The 21381-nt window shown below is 40.6% G+C and overlaps 1 protein-coding gene across 1 annotated transcript; it reads right to left on the bottom strand.

The window, feature by feature from the left end:
* Positions 1-327: 327 nt before the first annotated feature.
* SLC34A2 (solute carrier family 34 member 2) lies at positions 328-20882 on the bottom strand. The gene is made up of 13 exons (XM_069854908.1): positions 20808-20882; positions 14649-14757; positions 14398-14538; positions 13702-13830; positions 12221-12364; positions 11487-11598; positions 10313-10508; positions 9482-9577; positions 6360-6480; positions 5485-5652; positions 3977-4093; positions 3765-3889; positions 328-2153 (listed from the first exon to the last, which is right to left on the bottom strand). Exons 2-13 carry the CDS (start codon positions 14752-14754, stop codon positions 1578-1580), a joined length of 2031 nt encoding a protein of 676 aa, XP_069711009.1. The 5' UTR covers positions 14755-14757; positions 20808-20882; the 3' UTR covers positions 328-1577.
* Between the last annotated feature and the right edge of the window lie 499 nt (positions 20883-21381).

A 21381-nucleotide genomic window follows, 5' to 3' on the forward strand; every position in this document is an offset into this window, starting at 1 on the left:
GCAAACACATTTTCAGCAACATAGTTTGCCAGTATAAGCATCAGTTTAAAAAAGTAAATTAAAACAATTTTCACTTCTAAAATGTACATACTTACCTGATAGCCAAATTCAACCTACTGAATTCCAGAGCTCTGCAATAAAAACAACTGTTCAGAAGTCAATGTGTTCTAGCAGCACTGAGTGGCTACATAAAACTAAGAATCTTCTCAGTAGTTGCATTGCAAATTTAGAATCTTCTCAGTATTTCCATTGCAAATTTAGTCGACAACTCGGCTGTGTAAATTGGCTTTAAATGACAATTGGTTACACTCAGCCAACCAATTTCTTTTTAACATTAGTGGCTGGACTTCAGATATTTTCCCATACTTGCATACCAATGAATTTTATTTCAGGTTTGGGTTGCTACATATGATGGCCAGTAAAATTCACATTATTTGCAGGGAGGGTTGTTCAGAGCACAAAGTGACAGTGCAAAGTGAACACTCCTTTCTCTCCAGTAAAAGTTACTGATGTCCCAGGCTAGCCAAAGGCTGTTCTCCAGGTTCCCTCTTTTGTGGTCCTAAAGCCAGTCTCCACAGCTACTCTGAAAGGTCATTTTGTGGCTCAAACACACACAACCACAGTCACACAAAGAAGTCTTGGCATCAGCCCAGGCTTGGGTGGCTCTCTCCTCCCCTACACTGGCCACTTGTCCTCCCTCCTCCACAATTCCTCTGATTGTGGGGTTACGTGGTGAACAGGACTCGTGAGGACCACATAAAGAGAGGAATGGCCACACAACCACTTCCTGAGTCCATCAAGCTCTTTGGTAGTTACTCAGTGTCCCAAACCCAGTGCTTAACCTTCAGCAGGCAGAGGGATCAGCAATTACTTTCATGGCCTTTAGCTTGAGATAATAAAAGTTTGTAACTCCTGTCTCTGGTGTTAAAGGAGACAGAGAGGGCTCAAGATGGGCTTACACATACTCTTATATCAGAGCAGGACTCTCAGAGCTTCTGAAGCGTGTCCGAGCATTTTGTTTTCCTTCACACAAATATAACAGATATTGTCCATAGTGGGAAAAATACTTTTTTTTCCATTTTGACCACTTCAAACAGACCAATGAAAACATTAGGATTCTCTTTTTTTTTTCTTTTTTTTTTTTTCTTTTCTATTTTCAGAGCTTTTTTGGGTATCATAAAGTAACTTCTGCTGAATAAGCCGGTAAGTCAGAAAAGCTGTTCTACAAGTGCATTGTTCATTTTCTTTTTAATTAACTTTTAATTGATAATCCCTCTTTTCATCCCTCTTTTCATGGGACTACATCAGGATTTCTTTTTTTTGCTACTGATAGCATTGGATGAAGATACCGCATAGTAGATCCTCTGTGAGCAAATCTGTCTTTAGCTTTTCAGCTGATCATAGATTTTGTAGGGACTCTGTCAAGCTTGTTTGACTCCATTCCTTGACAACTGATGCATCACTGGCTGCAGAAAGCTAACAAAATGTTAACTCTGTCCTCAGTGCATTGTCCAAGCTGGTTTTCAAGACCCTGACTGTCCTACGCCATGTATCTGTTATTATAGGTTGATCCGCTACTATAAGGCTGTGTTGTTTGTGCCGGTTTTTTCAACACAAGCTGCACCTTGTGCCCTTCTTCCTCCCCTGTCTTCATCAGTCATCGCAATGGTGTTTTCATAAACCTCCATAGTTTTTAGCTGCTTGTCTTTGGCACCCTCCTGTTCTGCATTGACTTTGCAGCACTTGCAGAAGCCACAGCAGTGTTTTCCACAAAAGGCGAGTGAAGACATAATTATATTGTCCCAGGGCTCTAGGGAACGCAGCCAGATGGGTAGGAAATCCCAGTTTTGGAGTTTCTCAGGCAGCGAATGTGGTCGCCTCGACTGCATAATATTAATTACAACCACAGCAATAAAAAGAGCAGCCAGGGGAAGGCAAACACCCAGAAGGACTGCCCAGCCTGCCAGTGACAGACCAAACACAAATAAAGGCAAAAGAAAGAAGCAGACAAGAAGATAAAATATAGCAAACCATCTGTACTTGGCTGTTACGTTTCCCAGGGTCTTGGACATGCGGATTGGCAGCCGAGTACAAGGCAGTGGGTAAAACAGAATAATCCCAGAGACATTGAAGAAAAAGTGGCACAAGGCAATCTGAAAGCAAAAACATTTGAAAAATGCATTAAGTAAAATGCCCATAAATGCTCCTACCCACATGATAATAACTTCCACTGGTACTAAGGCTCTACAGTTTCCCTTCCTTTGCTTCCCATTGTTTTTTTCTTATCTTTCATGCTATTTCACTGCAAGACCTTTCCTAGCACAAAGCAAGGACTCAGGAATACCTCAAACATTGTAAAGAATGCTGCCTGCACACAGGGGACAGCCTTTGGACACAAAGCAAACCTAGAAGGGACAACACACCTCCCTGCAGATGGAGGAGTCTTAAAATGCAGCTTTCAGCTGTAAGAAACTGACTTCATTAGAACTAAATCTGACAAATAAAATAGCTATCATGAAACAATCCTGAAGTTAGTAAGGCATGAGAACTGTTTATTATTGGGTTCTTGATAATTTTTCAATTAGAAGATGGGCAGTGTAAATTAGATATTGTGTACAGGCTACTGAGAAATTGCTAATGGCACAAACCTAGATTTTCCAAAAATTAGCAAGAAGTTCATAGGGCACTGAAGGAATTCCTGGAACGTGACTTTGTCTGGGTCTTTTTTAATAATTTAATTCACATACTTGAAAATTAGGTCTTTATAAAAAAAATAAGTGTGAAAAGACACATACTTGCTAAAGCTTTCAGAAGTTGCTTAGACAGAATAAGCATATACTAAACAAAACAGTACATTTCCTGCTTACCTTTTCATTCTATAGCTATTATCAGGCTAAAGTAAACATGAAAGTACAGGGTTTTATTTTTAAAGTACGTTATAAAACCAGCAAGCTGTCATGAAATCTGAGCTTGGTCAAGATACTATCTTCTCATGATTACATCTGTCCTATCTTGCCTGAGAACAGTAAAATAATTTCTGTAATTTTCTTTATTTATTGTAGCTAGTAAAAAACATTCATCTTATTCACAAATGGAACTTCATTATCTTTTCACTCTTTGATGTAGAGGGTTCAACTGAAATGTTATCTTCTGCCTGGAATGTTCTTTGCAGGGTGGTAAATGGGCGCCCAAAGCCAGGCTGCCTACTTTTCAAACAGTCTGAAGCAACAAGGAATTTGATAAAACCCTCTCAGATTAGATTTACAACGAGAGAACAGATGCCATGATGCTCACTGCAACCTCGGGTAGGTAGACACCTTGCCACCTTACAGATTTGTAGAGCCTTCACTTAGGTTACAGGAGTCCCCGTAAACTGCATGAACAGAGTTAGGGTCCTGAGGAAGAAACTTACAGAAATTAGCAACCCTCATAGGGTACTACCCGAGAGGGTTGTCAGAGATATGGGCACTGAATGACAAGCTGCAGAGACCCCACACTCGGAAGTCAAGTGGCCCATTCTGTCTTCGTTCTGACTTAATTAATCCAGATCAAGTTTAATTACAAAAGTAAGATTTTCCTATATCTTGACAGTCTGTGAATGATTAATACAAGCTTTTTGATCTAGTAGTTAAAATTAACGAGCTGTAATTAATAGCAGGCACGACATCCATGGCATGTTTTCATCAAAGCCAATTTTGTCTGTTTTTTCTTCAGAAACGTTTCAACTTCTAAATTAAGTCAAGGAAGCATTGCTTTATACTGACCTGTAATGAATATTTTAATGTACTCCCTGGACTTGCTAAAGCTGCAAGTATAGCTGTTGTGGTTGTGCCAATGTTAGCTCCTAAGGTGAGGGGATAAGAGCGCTCAATGCTTATAACGCCGATGCCTAGGAGAAAAGAAACAGGATTGAGTGGTTTCTGCATGATGGAGAAAATAAAACAGGGGAGTAAAGAATATAGTATTGACAACTCACCAACAAGGGGTGTAATAGCAGATGTGAAAACAGAACTACTTTGGACAACGAAGGTCATACCAGCCCCTGCGAGCATAGCCAGGTATCCAGCTAGCCAAGTAAAAGGAAACGGGAAATCTAAAAAACAGAGGAAGAACATAGCCATCAGGGCAACAGAATGCTCTGTGTAACAGTAATACAGCAGTGAAAAGACTATTAAGCAGTTCAGTTTTAGATATAGTTTGCATATTGTCACTTACGTGAGGATTTTGGATCAAAGTTCTACTACTCTAATTTACCCTGTTCTTTGTAATCCCTCCCCAGCCTTACACCAATGGATACGCTTTCAGGTGGATAGTAGACTAGACAGATATTTGTCCTGACCCAGGGTAGTGTTTATATTGCAATACAATTAAGTACCAGAAATATTTCCACAAAGGTTAACACAACACCTTCTATGTGTCTTGAATGCCTTGGTTCTGATGACCAGACACCTGTTGCATGGATCAGAACTTCAGAAAGCTCTGAAGACCATCCTGAGAGAATCATGTTGTTTGTTCTAACTAGTTTCAAGCAGAAAAAAAATTACAAAAATTCCCTTGTAGACTCTTGCAAAGAAAAGCTGATCACGCTGGTTAGAAAAACTAGGCACAATGATCCCCTGTAGTGCGCAGAGTTGTGAGTGAGCCAAGAAATCAGGACTTAAATCAGTCAGGAAGACAGAGGGGAAGATAGAGTAGACCACAAATGAGTAGTAACTGGCAGATGATTACTTTCTACCCCTAGTTTTTGATTTGGGCAGTGTTCTTTGCCCAGGAGAACAGATGAGAGTATTGGGAGCAACATGTCGCCTTCCCCATTTCTATGAGCCTTCTCTTCAAACACAACCAGACACATGCCAGGACTGCTTTTCCCTGCTGCAGGTTGTAACCTCTCCATTCAAGGAAGGATGAAAAAAAAGCAGCCAAGTGAAAACAGGCAAAAAAAAAAAAAATTGCACAGAACGGATCAAGGCTGAAAAACACCTGGAAAACACAAGGAAAGACAGAAGTTACCTATCCACAGAGTTGTCTTATCCTACCAAAGAGAAAGTTAAGGAATAGAACAGGGCAAGCAAAGAGAATCAGACCATTGATCACTACAAAGCTTTTTTTTCAGCTTCCTTTAGGAGAATCATGCAGGCCATATGCCAGAGCTGGCAATCACAATCTCAGCAATTCAGCACTATCTTTTGAGGATGGGAACATTACATTTCTAACAGCTAATGATTATACATGAAGAAACAGAGCCTGGACTTTGATCTCTGTTGCTGTTAACCTGCTGCAGTTCAAAAGCTCCTTGTTAACAGATTTTTTTAAAAAAGAAAATAACATGCAAAGGAGAAAAAATATTGGGGTGGGGGAAATTTTGGTTTAATACTGTTTTCTTTAAGCTTTTCTATAATATCTGCCAGAACAGGAGATATCAATAAATATGCTCAGTGTTCTTGTCATTCCTGAAAACCATTTGCAGGAAAAGCAGGTAATTACCAGTGTTGATTGTCTTCTTGATAACACTTGCCACTTGTCCTTTAAGCACAGAGTTTAATAGCTTAACAATCATCACCAAACAGGAGCACAGAACAAGCAGGGACAAAGCCAGAAGGATGAGACCGATGGCAAGGTCAGGCAGGTCTGAGTCTGCAAAGAGATGCCGGCCTGAAAAAGAAAAGGAAAACTTATTAGCTTCACTACATTTTCACTTCTGATCGCAAGTCCAGCTTTGGTTTTCTTACATACCACTAAGAAAATGGGACCAAAGCACATACAGCTTGAGGGAGTGATGCAAAGAGTTCAAAGGCCATCTCCCTTGCTCTGCAAAAGCCATGTCTGAGGTGGGGCAAGAAGAGTTCTTGTCTGGACACATTTATAAAATACACAGCGGGCACCCCTGCAGGGCAGGCACGAGCTGGGTGACCATGTGCAAGGGAGGGCAACAAAATGGCATGAGGGAATTTGGTGTGCTCTGAGCCAGATGGTGCGTTGACTCTTCCCAGAGGTGGCTGCCTGCCTGAGAAGGTCGGTTGAAAGCCCCGCAGGGCATGCATAGGGATGGAGATATCCAAGCAACCATTACAGCAAAGTAATTGTAGCTGAGTCATGTGAACAGTGAGCGACATGATACTGAAGACCTCAATTACTGATATCAGGGAGCATGGAAAGAAATCCATCTGCAGCCAGATACCATGATGATGCTGGTAACTCCAGCTGTATAACAGAGCACAGGCTGCACCTGCAGCCATCCCTTGTGTCCATATACAGGCAAGTGCCTCTAGATACACCTCTAAAATGGTGCGTTAACACCATTAGAAAGCTATATACATTTGTAAAGATATTGCCAAAAGCGAAATAGTTCTACCACCTACATTTACTGATGTTTTCTGTTTCGGTTATATTCTTCATGGTCCATGTCGTATTTGCTTCAGTCCAGCAAAGGTCAGGAGATGTGCAGTTTTCTGAAGGTGGAATTGTGACATTCTGCAGTGTCTAAAGATTTCCAGACAAAGCAGATACTTCAGTCATCTACAACCCTTCAACAGCTCATGCAAAGCTCTAGGTTTTTATGGCAACCAAGCATTCATCAGCTAAAGGCAGGTTTGTGATCCAAGTGTAAGCTGGCACCATGTTAATGACAAAGCAACATTACTTGCATTCTTAAAATAAATGGTTGTGCTGTTACTCAAGTCAATCAATACAACATTTAAAGGTTAAAATAACTCTCAAACCTTCTTCATTGTAACAACAATAGCACAAAGTCATCAGTAACTAAGAACTTTAACTACTGATGTCAGGGTTTATGGAAAGGGGTTCATGTCTTGGTGCAGCTAGGGGACAGTAGCATTCTTCTAGCTAGTGCCACAGCTTCCTTGGGTCAAAGAAAGACATTTGCTGTCATCCTAACTGCAGTTAACAGTCTGATGGGTACTGCACAGGGCTGTGATTCAGAACACTAGTGCAGACTCTGTTGCTGGATGAGCACAAGCTGCTTGCACTGCCCTTCTATAACTCAGGTTTCCTTCCTGTAGGAATAGAGGTGCTGTTACTACTTTCTAAAGCTCAAATACCATCTAAGTGCTAATTACTATCACAATGGTGAGCTTCAGTATTACTGAGATGAACCTGAATATCTATGTATACTGCAGTAAAGTTTACTCATAAGACCTCTTAACCTTGTTATACTGCATTCTGATGCTAGGTCCATAAATCCTTATGCAGATTAAGGAACAGTTTGCTGACTGAATGGTACTTCCTCAGGACAGCAGTTAACAGCCAAACAAACTCTGGACCACACTACTGAACGAGAGGTACCTTTAAGACCTGTTTGAATTATTCTCTTTGGCAGAAACAGGGAAAAAGAAATATTTTCTTGCTGGGCACTGCCTGCAGACACCCACATTCACATTCCCTCTACAGCTGATGCAGATGAGCAAAGGTAGGAGTGAATCCAGAGCTCTCTCATCTTTAGAGAGTGCCTGGTCTCCAGTCTGCCCCAACACATTAAACTTTACAAACTCAACACAATGTTGTTTCTCACCTTCCTGAATTTTTTTCAGACATCTGAGTTAGAAAGCAACTGCATTAGATCAAAATGTTTATCCTCATGCTTTGCTTTAAACATATAGGGTCTACACGTATTTATCCCTGCCATAAGTCTGTTTAATCATTGTTGCCAGAAATTAGTTAAACCCACTAGGAATGTAAAACATTTAAGGGATCTTCCCCTATCAAATTCAAGTCAGGCTTGTAGGGGTTTCATGTGTTTTTGTAATTTGACTGTATGCTTGGGCAGTAGTTACACAGCCAAAGTATATGCAAACACTGAAAAAGATGTGTATATGGAAACGTAATCCTCAGCCTACACTTTCCATGTAGTTCCTTCTCTTTCAAGAGTGAGGAGACAGTAGGACTCAGGAGCTCAGACCTCACTGAAAGTTAAGGCTGTGTCTGCCCAGGCACTGGGGCGAAGAGGGAAGACAAGCACTGGCTGAGGACACGAGAGCAGCACAGCTGCCCAAGCATCGCGCCTCCCCTGAGATGAAATATCCAGCTCCTCAGCAGCGTAACCTGAGCAGAGTTTCACATCAGCACAGCTCTCCTCCTGGCGCTATCTCCCTAGCTAGCATTTCACTGGCCATCCAGACTGTCATTCAATAGCAGCTAGGCTCCTCTAAAAACACAAGCACTTAATTCTAACCTCTGTTGTGTGTCTTAATTTACTTCTGCCACAGGACTTCAGGAATTACCTTATATACATACTAACAAGCAGAATAGACTGATTAGTGATCCAAGGGATATTTAATGCTCTAATTACTAGTTAGCTGAACAACACAAACCAAACACTCAGCTCCGCAGTCTACCAAAGTACTCATTGACGTTGATCTGGGCAACAGATTTCCTTTAGCTGCAGTGTGGCTCGGGTGAAGAAGAACAGGACATAGCCCCACAGAGGCTTTCTCCATGAGCATTTTCACGAGAAAGCTGCAAATAACCAGCTGCCACTAGATCACACTGACACTTGGAAGACTAAAGCTAGTTAGATCAATAGATAAATGGCAGGCAAAAAGATATTTGCTTTGGCCTTGTAAGAGACTGATTCTTTTCTTGGCTGCCTTAAACCACTTGTTTTTCTGCGTTAAACCACTGTTGAGACTGCAGTAGAGGTTGTGTCCTTCAGCACCTTATCTCACTCCCACAGGCAGCCCAGCTGCGCTAGCTGCCTGGAGAGGTCATGCTGCAGTCTTGCCAGCAGGGGAGCAGGGGCAGAACAACACCTCAGACCCCAAAGCCCCCCTAAACTCAGTTCCAGAACTTTCCTAGAAGAAGTACTGCACGGGCTAACCAAAAACTACAAATAATACTCTGCAAGAGGGGCATTTGCAGCCCACCCAACATGCTGGGAGAAGAGGACCAGAGCCCACGTGGTGTCCTTGCACTTTTCTCTCTCTCTCTTTCTTCCTTTTTCTCTCTTTCTTTTCCCTTAACACAAACATAGCAAGCCAATGACAATAATATTCCTAAGAATGCCTGTAAAAATAAGTTCCCTTTAGATCAATTGACATCACCTTGCCTTCATTTAACCCAGTCGGTACTGAACCCATAAACTTTATGAGGAGATCCAGGATCTTACCCTGGCCCCCCCAGAGTGTCCGGATTGGGTCGCAACAAGCCCATACCACTTTTTTTCCACTTTCAGGCAGTCAGTAAGAGTATCTTAAAGGCATTTCCATGTGAAAGGCATGGCTCTAAACCACCAGGTCTGATAAACAAGGCTTGAGTGGTACCAAAAGCAACCAAGTCAAGCCCATCATTAGTATGACACGCTTGCTTTATACGGAGAACAACCACATTAAACTGTTTTCATTCTTTTTTGCTGAAAAACATACTCATTTAAACACCTAATTTCACAATCCCATGATAAGGATTGTCAGCTGCAGGACAGTAAAATGTTTCCTAAGGAGCCTGACAATGAATTTATCATCATACTCACCACGTTGGTTTCAGTCACGCACCAAATCTTTACCAAGCTTTTGTTTTTTGCTGATTCATCATTTGTAGCAATTGCATTTATTACTGATTTATCAAGCTTAAAAAAAAAAAAGAAGAAGAAAAGGCATTATTGCAACTTGCATCATGTACTTCTGTTCAGCTGTATTCAAGTTTCACCCCTTTAGCTCCCTTTCACCCTTTTAGCTCCCTTTAGGAGCTCAACTACAAAAAGCCTGCATAACCATCTGTAACACTGGAGCTGCTGCGCAACAGATAGGAGGGGATTTACTACCAAAAAAAGGTACAACTCTGCATGTACAACACTATGTCTCATTCTCTCAAATCATCCACCACTTCATCTCACCCTTTCTGTTTAAACAGCTACACTGACAAAACTGCCTAAATGCATTTACTGTCTTTCAGGAGCTGTGTGCATCCCCTCTAATCTCCAGCTGTGCCTCTAGGTATGTGCAAGCTTCCCGTAACTTCAGTGAAATCGCATCATGTCGTATGCAGATCTTCTGGATGTGCTAGGTTGTCTCAGCTAGTCCTGTCTACCAATGTCTAGGCTACAGACATCCCATCCATCCTATGCAGTTCTATTTGTGCTCACCCGCCTTCCCAGTCCTCCTAGCTAAGTCTATCAACAGTAAGGTGAAATGTGGGGGAAATACGGAGCTGAGGCTATGTGAAATGTGAATAAAAGTAAGAATCCTTCTGCTTTAGCCTGAGGACAGAGAGAAGTGAGTGGGAGCCCCTCCGTATTCAGACCATTTTGATTAGCTGTGAGTGAACCAAGTAAGCAGCTTCCTTGAAGAGAGAAAGAGCTTACCTCAATGATGAGCTTTGTAAAGGGGTCTGTGATAACTTTTAGTAGCTCAGGGGCATCCTCGCCACTTTCAAGTTGGAAGGATTCAACTATAACATTAGTGAGATGATAAAGATAGCCAGTAACAACTTCAACAGGCAACAGTGCAAACACAGCGAGCCAGTTAAAGAAGTCATGAATTGTTGCCCCAGCAAAGGCCCTGCAAGAAGAAATAATAAAAAACAGATTAAATTATTTTAATTAAACACCATGTACACAGCATCAATTAAATATGAAATCATAGAGGCGGGGATAAAGCCCATTTCAAGATGGGAATAATTTCATTTCTGGGGTCACAGGAGATGGCTGCTTTGCTATAGAGCACTAAGTTGTTTCCACACCACTGACTGAGTGAAAGAGCCAGCCAAGCGAGTGAAATAAGACAAACTAGAAAATGAAAAAGTGATTCTTAACCAGAGGCTGATTCAAGTACTCATCTGAAGCATGAAGTGGCTGTGCAGCCTATGTTTGTTTTGCACAACCAAAGATTCAGGACAGTAAATCTTGGAGAAATACGCTTGGGCCAGGTGTATTTGATACATCTGGTATGCCACAAATTACAAGGTACCAAAGTCTCATACCCCTCCCAGGTTTAATGCCCATCTCCAGTAAGTGATGAGCTCCCTCAGTGATAACATCTTGTCAGTCTAAACATTGTCACTGTGTATACTTGATGGCCAGAACACTTAATTTCTCTACAGTTATCAGCTCTTTCTTACTGCAGACTAAAAAAAAATCTTCAATAATTAAGCCTCTTTTAAGGACAGTAGAACAAAATGTAAAGTTCTTGTACAGCTCTCTCATAATTCAGAGAGTGTAGGAATACAGACAGTGAGTCGTATAGTTGGAGCAGGTGAAAATTCATTCTTGTGCAAGATCCAATTAAAAAAGAGTTGATTCTTTCAAAACCACTACACTTTTAAAGGAAAACAATATGCTTTTCTTTGAGTATATGAAGTCATATATCTGGACAGCATTATACCTTGGCAGTGGCCATGCCTGTGACTTTCCTAACTAGACATTCAAAGTTTGGTCAATAGGAAGGTTGAGTAGCTGTAGTAGTGATAGGGAAGATAGAAGAAAACCTACAAAGAAGAAAGACAAGCAACTTTTCAGATCTAGCATTTAAACACATTACCTTCTAAACTCATTCCTGTCCCCAGCTTGCATGAGTGCCACAATTGTGTTTGTAACTGAGGTGCCAATGTTTGCCCCCATTATGATAGGAATAGCTGATCGAACAGTCAGCACTGGAAAGCAGAAGAGGAAGCATTGAATGAAAAAAAATCAGATCATCAGCAAGGTCTTTGCTTCAATGAAAATTAACATCTATTAATGTCACTGGGACCGTGGCCTCCCTTAATGTCAGTCGGACTAGCCACTCCAGTATAGACATGTTCGCTTTAATCAAGCCCCCTGGGAATGTCCCGTAGTCCCATGATCCCTGATGAAACTGCAGCCCATGGTTATCCCTTTTCACCACATGTTGAAGGGCTAGGGTAAGATAAAGACTCTTTTTTCTCCCAGGCATTTTCCTACATACTGCAGAATTTTGAAACCATGCCACAGAAACAAGCTAAGTTCAGTAACTGGCTAACATGTGAAAAGTATGCAGATACTTCCAAAATTAGTGCATTCAGTGCCAAGGCTTCCAATTATTTTCATTGCAATTATGGACTTACTACTGCTTATTATTATTATATATACAATAACAATAATAATGATGATTTAATTTTATACCAGGACAACAGTTGTGTCAACTTTTTCATGCAGTCTCTACTCCTACACTCAAAGCTTCTACAACTTCAACACATGTGTCAGTGTTTGCACCCCAGACCAAGACTTATGAGTGATCTGTAGGAAGACTCTTACATGTGGAGGATACCATGCTGACCACAATGGATGAAGAAGTGCTGGAGCTCTGGACCATAACCGTCACCAGAACTCCAATCACCAGTCCCGCAACAGGATTAGACAGCACTGAATCATCTTGAAAAATGTCCCCGGCTGCTTTACCTATAAAAAAACATATTCTCATATTGAGGGAAGTGCAAGGTAAAGTCCACAAGAATTTTTAGAGCATTTAATTATAGATCATTCATCTATTTAACTGATACATGTATAAACATTCTTGCCAGTCAAGAAATGTACAGTGATATAGCCCAGGGATCCAAATTCAGGTCCTGAACTCTCAGCTCCTCAGTTATCAAAGTATACTTCATATTGTCATATACCAGTAACTGAACTAGCTCTACTGAATGCTGTAGAGAACCATATAAAACCATAGCCATCAAAGGAGAGACCATAGGACGAAAACACACACATAAATTTAAACTGCATCAAAGAAAACTATTTTAGTAATTCTGAGTAATTCTGTTCCCATAACTCACTGTGTTGCCAAAATTCAAGAATACTTCCACAGAAGCTTACATATTTCTCTGATAATCATTTCTGAATCCATCATCAGAATTATATCGCTGGAGATAGGTCAGTGTAAAAAATACGTTTCAATAGTTTTTGTCTTTGAAGGACTTCGGGGACATTTCAGTGCTGGATGCTTCTATCAGTGCAATTTTCATATTTCACCTTGTTGAAATGTCTTTTACATGGGACAGATTTATACACAGATGTATTCGTTTAACTGTCACTAAAGTAACAGGAACCTACTAAGAAATTGAGGCCAATATCCTTATGTCGACAGCTCTCTGGAGTTTGAGAAACAAAGGCCCTTTCAAACAAAGGAGGACATTGAGATGCTGCAGCATGTCCAGAGAAGGGCAACAGAGCTGGTGAAGCGTTTAGAGCACAAGCCTTATGCGGTGTGCCTGAGGGAGCAGGGGTTGTTTAATATGGAGAAAAGGAAACTACCTAAAAGGAGGTTTTAGAGAGATGGAGATTGGTCTTTTCTCCCTGGCAGCTATTTATGGAACAAGGGGAAATGGCCTCAAGATGCACCAGAGAAGGTTTAGGTTGGATATTGGGAGGAATTTCTTTACAGAAAAGGTTGTTAAGCATTGGAATAGGCTGCCCAGGGAGGTGGTTGAGTTGTCATCCCTGGAGGCATTTAAAAGACAAGTAGATGTTGTATTTGGGGACATGGTCTAGTGACGGACTAAAGAGGGCTGGATCAATGTCTGGAATTGATGATCTTAAAGGTCTTTTCCAACCAAAACCATTCTATGATTCTAAATGAAGATCAGTCTTCAGTCAGAGCTACTTCCTTCTGAATCTATATCTCAACACATAAGTCTTTGGAGAATGTCCTTGGATAATGATACCTGTAATTTAGTCACTGTGATGAAATTTACTGCCATGTTTATAGTTTATTCTTGATACTTTAGATATTTTCATACCTCCTACCAGTTGAAAAGCAGAGCTCAGTACATCCAGAGAACACACGAACATGTAAAGTAATCCAAGGAGCATAATAAACTTCCCTATCCCATAGAGTACACGAATTATTTTTCCTTTTTGATCCAGTTCTGCAAAACAAACACATTATGCATAAAAGACTTGCTCAATGTATCTGGTGTTCTCTGGAACAGTCTAGCACACATGCAGGTACTACAGAATCAAAGACAGTGTTGTGACCCCAGTGTGTGACTGAACCCAAAAGAATGTTCTTCTTAATCAAATTTTAACTGCAAAAGCATGTAGTTTTTTACCTAGTTTTACCATGTAAAAGCTTTTGTTATATGACAAAAACCTTATGAACTCTTGAGGCTGACCCTAGGTTTTACACAGTCATCCTGCTGGGTAAGGAAAGACCAATAGGAGCCTGGATGTAAAATCACGTAAGTTTTGCATTGTTTTCCATATATCTCCTGGTGTTTTAAGGTAGCATAAGCTACATGATTTCCGGGTTCTTTTTAAATTACTTAGTATCTCCATTCACTATTGGAAAAGGTGAGTCAGAAGGTAAAACCTACTCCTCAAATCTTAAATGAAAATCTGCAGTAAATATAATTTCAGAAAAATAACCAGGACGAAGTGACCAGAAGTGATGGAAAAACTAAATGCAGGTAACTTGTTTAGTGAGAAATAGTTACCTGACCACTTGACCCCAGTGTCCTGCAGTTCTGGCAGAGCCCATGGGTCTTCTTCTTCTTCTGGCCTTGTTTCATCTATCAAGGCTATTGTGGAAAATGCAGGTTGAATTTCCCCTTTATTTCCAAGCGAAGCCACGTTGCCTGCCGAAATAGAACATGAACAAAAAAAAAAAGTTTCATTATTTTTCCATCTTCTCCAAGGAGCCCCAAAACTTGTAAATCTTTGTAACTTACAAGTGAGCACACATTACCTTTGTGACTTTCCCCTTCTTTCCCAGCCATGTTCTGGTTTTGCTTGGAAGAATCCCCAATATAGTTATTGGTTTCAGGCTTTTCCACTTCAGGCCAGGGAGCCATGATCTGTGGCCAGCAAAGTCGTGCTGGTTAGAATGTGCGTGCAGTCAAATATTCAACTTACAAGAGAGTATGTGAAAAATATAATTAAGATTAAGAGCAAAAGTGATGGAAATAGTATGGAAGCAATTTGTCCTTGAACACGGCTTTTTATTAGTCTTTATGAATTAATCCTATATTTGCCAAACTGATTTCTAAATTGTTTTTAAATCACACAGTTGATTTATTTGTGCAATTTATACAATTAAAAAAATTATTTCCATCTCATGCTTGTGTTTTTGATCACTTTTAAATGTCATGAAAACAAAAATTCCTCTGCCTTCCAAATCTTAGGCATTTCTTTAATTCATTTCATCTCCTTTCAGGAAAAAGTCAGAGGACTCTTTTACTCTCTTCCACCTTCCGGATTTAACTGACTGCCTGAACTGGTAATTCAATACAGAGACCTTAGCGCAGGAAGTTCTTCCCTAAAGCATTGTCTAGTTTGTGTCACATATGCTAAACACAGTCTTCACGTTGCCTTTACTGATTTGTTCCCGTGGAAGCATGGAAAGGAACATGAACCTGGACAAGGTGGAGGAAGGCACCAGTTTCAAGCTCCAGAATCACTGTTGCTGAATGACTGGACCAAAGTGTAATTAGACAGCAGTGGGCTTTTGCCAGTTTATATTTGCCTGTAACTCACAGCTGATGCTGGAAGTGAAGCTGAGTCAGTGGCAGCAAGGTCAGGTTCAGCCATCTCACACAGGCTCTATCTGAACTGCTTCCTTTCCGACCCCTTTTGAGAACATTTGACATGTATCTTAATATTAACAAATTATAACTTAAAAAATAAAACATCACATGGCCAAATCTTGATTTCACAGATATGAGCACACATGACAGACGTAGCTCAAGCACAAGAGGAGGATGCAGTTGTTCTTTTAACCAAAACCTGGAGGAGTTCTACTTATTTACTTCACCAATATCAGTAGCCAGAGGTAGGGACATGAAAGGGGGGAACGATAGATATCAGAATTATCTAGATATTAGGGAAATATTACTTCACTGAAAGGGTTGTCAAGCACTGGAACAGGCTGCCCAGGGAAGCGGCTAAGTCACCATCCCTGGAGGTATTTAAAAGGCATGTAGATGTGGCACCTGGGGACATGATTTATGATGGACTTGGCAGTGTTGGGTTTACAATTGGACTCAACTATATTAAAGGTCTTTTCTAACCTAAACAGTTCTACGATTCTGTGACCATGGGGGGATGAGGCAATATATGAAAACACTTCTACCTTTCCAGGTTTCTAAGGCTGCTGATTAGCTCAGCCAGCGTGACCAAAACCTCAGTGAAAAGGATGGGAGAGTCAAATGCTACCCAGAAAAGCCTCACCTTCAGGTCTGTATCTTCCGCCCTCTCTTCCACACAAGCTGATCAGTGCTGTGGGCAAAGCTGCCCCGTGGTTGCTGCGTCTGGTGCCCGTGCACCTGAAACATCAGTGAAAGAATTTGCTGCAACACTCCTCATAAACAGGGCACCTGTGCCCAGCCTCAAAAAGCCAGTGCCAGAGTTGCTATCATGCTCCCATAAACAAGGTTCACCTGCATTTAACAGCCACTCTAAGGGAGTATAATTAATCGTTCATTTAATCATAATCCTTTATGCAGCTGATGGTGAAAATATTTTGTCCCTGCCCACATCAATAAGCCACACATCCACCTCCTTTAGCTGGGAACAAAGTGTCACAGACAAAATCACTTATGTCTTACTGTAACAGAGGAGGGTATTGTTTTCTGGCACTCCACAAAGAAAAGAGTATCTTCCCTTCCACATTAGCAGGAAAAGTTATTCTAGAATCCTATAATCCTATTAGCAAAACCTATGCTTTTACACATTCTTTATCTGTGAGGTAAGATCCAGAACAGCTCGCAAGATACACAAAGAAAGCTCTCAGAACAGACGGAATAAAATCACTCTTGCTTGTTTCAACAAGGTTTTCCATTTGCTTAAAGCAAATTCTCATATTTTAACCCATGCCAGAATGATGTCCAAGCCCCACCCATCCCAGAACACCTCCATCTCGTCAAACGAGTTTCACTTCGGTATTAAAGAGCTCTTAAAAAATCCTACTCAGCACAAGTGCTTCTTAAGTGAAATGCAATTGGAACTTCAGATGTGAAGTTGCATTGACAACATATTCCCACCATCGAGAGACACAGAATATGCTGGACACCAACAGCCCTAGAGATGCATCCCTACTTCTACAGCTCTTCTATTATGCTCAGTATGGAAATGAAGGACTTGACCTCCATGATTACTGGATGGAAACTGAGCCGATGCATTCTCTGGAGAAACTGGAACTTGGAAACTTCAGCAGACAAACAGCCTGTATTTCTCCTAAATAACCTCTCCCCATGCAAGAATTCAGCAGGGCATTTTTTTTTGTAATAAGCATCTCTCGTGTTCCTGAAGTGCTCAGGATTCCACAAGTAGGTCATATATTCTCATTGTGTTTGTTTTATGTGATTAAATACCCTAGAATATGAGTTGACCACCTCTGTGGAAGAAGTTTTTATGTAGGTATGTATATAAAATGATTTGTATGAGTCCTAGTCAGCCTCTGATTTGGGAAGGTTTACTTGAGTACCAGAGTACAGTATTTACTTTGTGTTGGGTTCACAGAGGGATTACTAGAATAGCCCATTCTTTGTGATTGATTTCAAGGGCTGATGAAAGTAGAACCATCTAGATCCTTGAAGCACTACCAAAGCTGTCAGCTTTGTCTAGATGCAGACTCTTGTTAAGAGAAACAGCTGAGAAGATAGTTTACAGCCACCTGATACTCCGTTTGCTAGAGTCCTGGCCACAGCTACTTACTGTTAATTAATTGCTGCTCTACAAGGATAATCTGCATTCTACAGTTTTCCCTTCAAAGAATTCTTCCTTAGCCAACATATAGACATTAATATCTTGAGAAACCACTCGTAAGAAAATCTGGACGCTGTGGAGGAGCAGAGCAGTGAGGTTACAAAGCTAACTGCATCATCCCCTGGCAGCCCATATTAGCTGTGCCTTTGGAAGGGTTGATGTCAGTCATGGTGGAAAAGATCATCGTCATTTGATGCAAGATATAAATGACAATGAAAATCCTAATAGTGGTTTACTTTTGAACAGCGAAGACGTAACTGCACTGTGGAAGAATATGTTAAAGAACAGGCAGATGATGGGCCAGTGACAACACATGCCACAACAAGTAGCTACGTTCAGCTGGATGCACCAGTCCGGGTCCAAAGGAAGTATAGCTGGAACTGCTGGATGAAATGCTGGTGAGCTTTGCCCATCCCCATGTCAATCCAGGTGTCTCAGCACCAGGTGTCTCAGCACTGCTCGCCCGGTTCCTGTCTGAGCTGTCAGGACATGACCCAGGATGCCCGCACCCATGGCGCAGTTGCAGAGCTCGCATATGTAGAAGTGGCATTTTGCAAATCCACGTGTTCAGAGCTGTGCTGAAATGGGAGCTAGTTTCCTCCTGAAAGTGGCAGGTCAAAATATGCTATGCATATTGCAAAGGTCTGAAAACTAATGCCTGCACAAACTGTAATCCAGTCTGTTTTGGTGAACCTCACAGCAAATCCTCTCACACCATCATCTGTGCACCTTCCGTTGTAAGTATAGTCTTTCCTCACCTTCGGAAAATGCTAACTACGTGTGACATCCTTTCTAACTCCAAAAGAAACTGAAACCTCCCACTCCTAAGGGGGAGATAGATGGAAACTACCGGCATTCAAATTCTGAAATAAAGTGTGTGAGAGAGAAAGTTAAAGCCAAAGTAGGCTCATGTGGGTTTTATAGCGATATCGACTCTCTCACCGCAGCATTTTGAAGAGTTAAAGTCTCTGGGGAATTATTTGAGCAACACTAGGTGTCACACAGTTGCCCTGTATTGCATTCCTCAGTGACTCACCGGACTGTAACAGCGTTGCCTCAGTTGCAGTGCTAGACTCTCAGTGTTTTTCAGTTTTAAATCAGAAATAGTTGTATTTTATTTATTTTGCTGGACTGAACACAGAGATTATGAACTACTACTTGCACATGCCTGGACAGTATTGTTTGTACCTCTCCGCCCATGACAGCTCACTGAAAGGCCATGTTATGCCTGAAATAAGAGCTATGAAGCAGTAAGTCTTAAAAAATCTAACCTCCAGGGGAACAGATCCAGTTAAACCAAGATGAAATGAAAGTACTGCAGAAAATAGCAGAATTTCAAAACCAACTGATAATAACTGCAACAACCACCAACGTGACCCTGCATGTGCCTGCAGGTTGCTTAGGAAGCTCCAAATCAAGTTTCAGGTTCAAAGATTTTTTCCACCCCCACTTCCCCCTCATTCTCTCTCAGCTTTTCTAAAAATACACATCACTCTCTTGTTATTCACCACCATGCTGTGGATTTTATGTTAAAAAGGAACTTATCAGCTAATCTGATATCTGACTACACGACTTAGTAAATGTATTTACCGTGCATACTTCATAGGAGTAAATATCAAGCTACACAGCAATCCTTACGCACGGTTTGAAGAAATATTGGGGTTTTTTCCCATGCAAAATGTATCATTTCCAACACAGAAGCATATTATGTAGAGACAGGAAAAGAAAGATCCTCTGCCAACACAAATTCATTCAGTAGCTTTACATCAGTCGATAATTTTGCCCCAGAACCTGTTCCAAGGCAGCCACAAAGCCCCAGGTGCAACAGAACAGGCGATGACTTAAATAAACACCAGCAATGATTCAGCCTCACTAGGAGCAAGTCTCATGTTTGCCCTGGCACCAGCCGCTTCCTTGGGGCTTTTTCTCTGAACAAGTTATCAGGCTCAGCCTGGATGAAAACTTTCTAACTAATGCAGTAATAAAGGAAAAAATACATGTGTGAAAGCTAAAGAAACAAAACAAAACAAAATTAGCATTGTGCTCGCTGTTTTTTCCCGTGGGTCTCTGAGACCTACTGCTCACAAGCTTGAATCTAACACATATTAAAACTAAAAAAACATATAAAACAAATTAGTAAAGAGAACTAATTTCTAAGCAAGTGCAGAGAGTAAATGAATCCTAAACACTCATTTTTGTATTCACTGCCAAGTAAAGCACCAGACACTGCCACTGAGGAGCCTAAGCCAGGAAACATCAGTGAACTAATTGAAATTCCTACTAGGTATTTAAGTAAAACAATTAATTTCTTTTAGAATAAAATAACAATAAAAAAATTCCCACCAACTAGGAAATACAATAGATCTACACCATCCCAAACACAAAACATACAGTAAAGAACCAAGAGAGGAAAAAGTAATGACATTAAAAAGACTTACTGATCTAATGGAAGAGCTGCTTATAAAAGTTACTGAGAAACCAGTTGATTTCTGGCTACTGCCACGTTAGTTGAGCTAACTACATTAGACTAATGTATTCCTTTTGCCTCCGTGTACCAAACCGAATTAGCATAAGAAAATGTTTCCATCAAGAATAGCCTGACATGGCCATACTGCAGCCCATAGACTTTACACATTATCTATGCTAACATGCAAACTGACAGTATTTCCTTCCAATGTTTCATTAATAATATCCTAGACATTTTCCAGTATCCAATACCACTGATTGCTACAACTCAAAATCTCACTTCTTTTCAATCTGAATAGTAGCTAACACAATATTTTCTTATGCTATAGGCAGTTCTTTCTGGGTTTTTTTTCTGACATCTACTAATATAATGCTTTTTTCCTTTATCATAGTCCATAAAAATAAATCTAGTTATTGGCAGGCAAAAAGTAGCCCAATTTGTGTTTAGAACTATGTTTTTATATCATTTCCTTAAAATATAAATGCAGCTGAAATAACACAAGGTGAAAATGCTAACAAATGGATGACAGTTCACGTCTGCTCCACTTCCCCACATTAACCCTCTGTTGTTATTCCTTGAGCTGAAAAAAAAAAAAAAAAACCACTTTGGATTTATAATCTCAGCAAGTTCAAAAAAAGAAGAAAAGAGAACTTGGTCTTAGCTGTTCTTACTTACCACTTCTTTCTTCCCAGACAACAGATCACCCAGAGCTTCCCAGAGCGAACAGATCAACTGGGCAGCCACTGAAACCTGCAATATATATAGACAGGTGTTGAGCAAAGTTTGCTTTCATCACTGCGTACTAACATTCCTATTTTACAGTCCAGAGGCACTGCCTACCTCCAACTTAATGATCACAATCAACCTTTTTTTAGCAGCAGTGGGCAGTAACCACAGCTGATAAAAATATGGGCTACTTCACACTTATCCCGTTCTAAAAAATGTCACATCAGCATTTAAGTATGAGTTACTGATGTGTTCATGTGAATGCAGGGAAACAGTTTGTTACAGCCTGAAAAATTGTTGTCAGCCTGATCATTCAGTAATCTCTTCTCCAATAATTTTCAAAAAATACTTTGCAATCTCAAAAATCTGTCAAAAGGTCGTGAAGAAGATGTAGTACTGTTGTTTGTCAGTTCAGGTGCCTGTTATTCTGCCTAAGAACAGAAGTGAAGGAGAATCAGATAAAAAGCGGTGTAAGTAGGAAACACGTAAGAACTTCTTTGTGAACAGAGGATGGAGTTTCATT

This window comes from Phaenicophaeus curvirostris, chromosome 4 (assembly GCF_032191515.1).
Source record: "Phaenicophaeus curvirostris isolate KB17595 chromosome 4, BPBGC_Pcur_1.0, whole genome shotgun sequence".
Classification (NCBI taxonomy): Eukaryota; Metazoa; Chordata; class Aves; order Cuculiformes; family Cuculidae; genus Phaenicophaeus; species Phaenicophaeus curvirostris.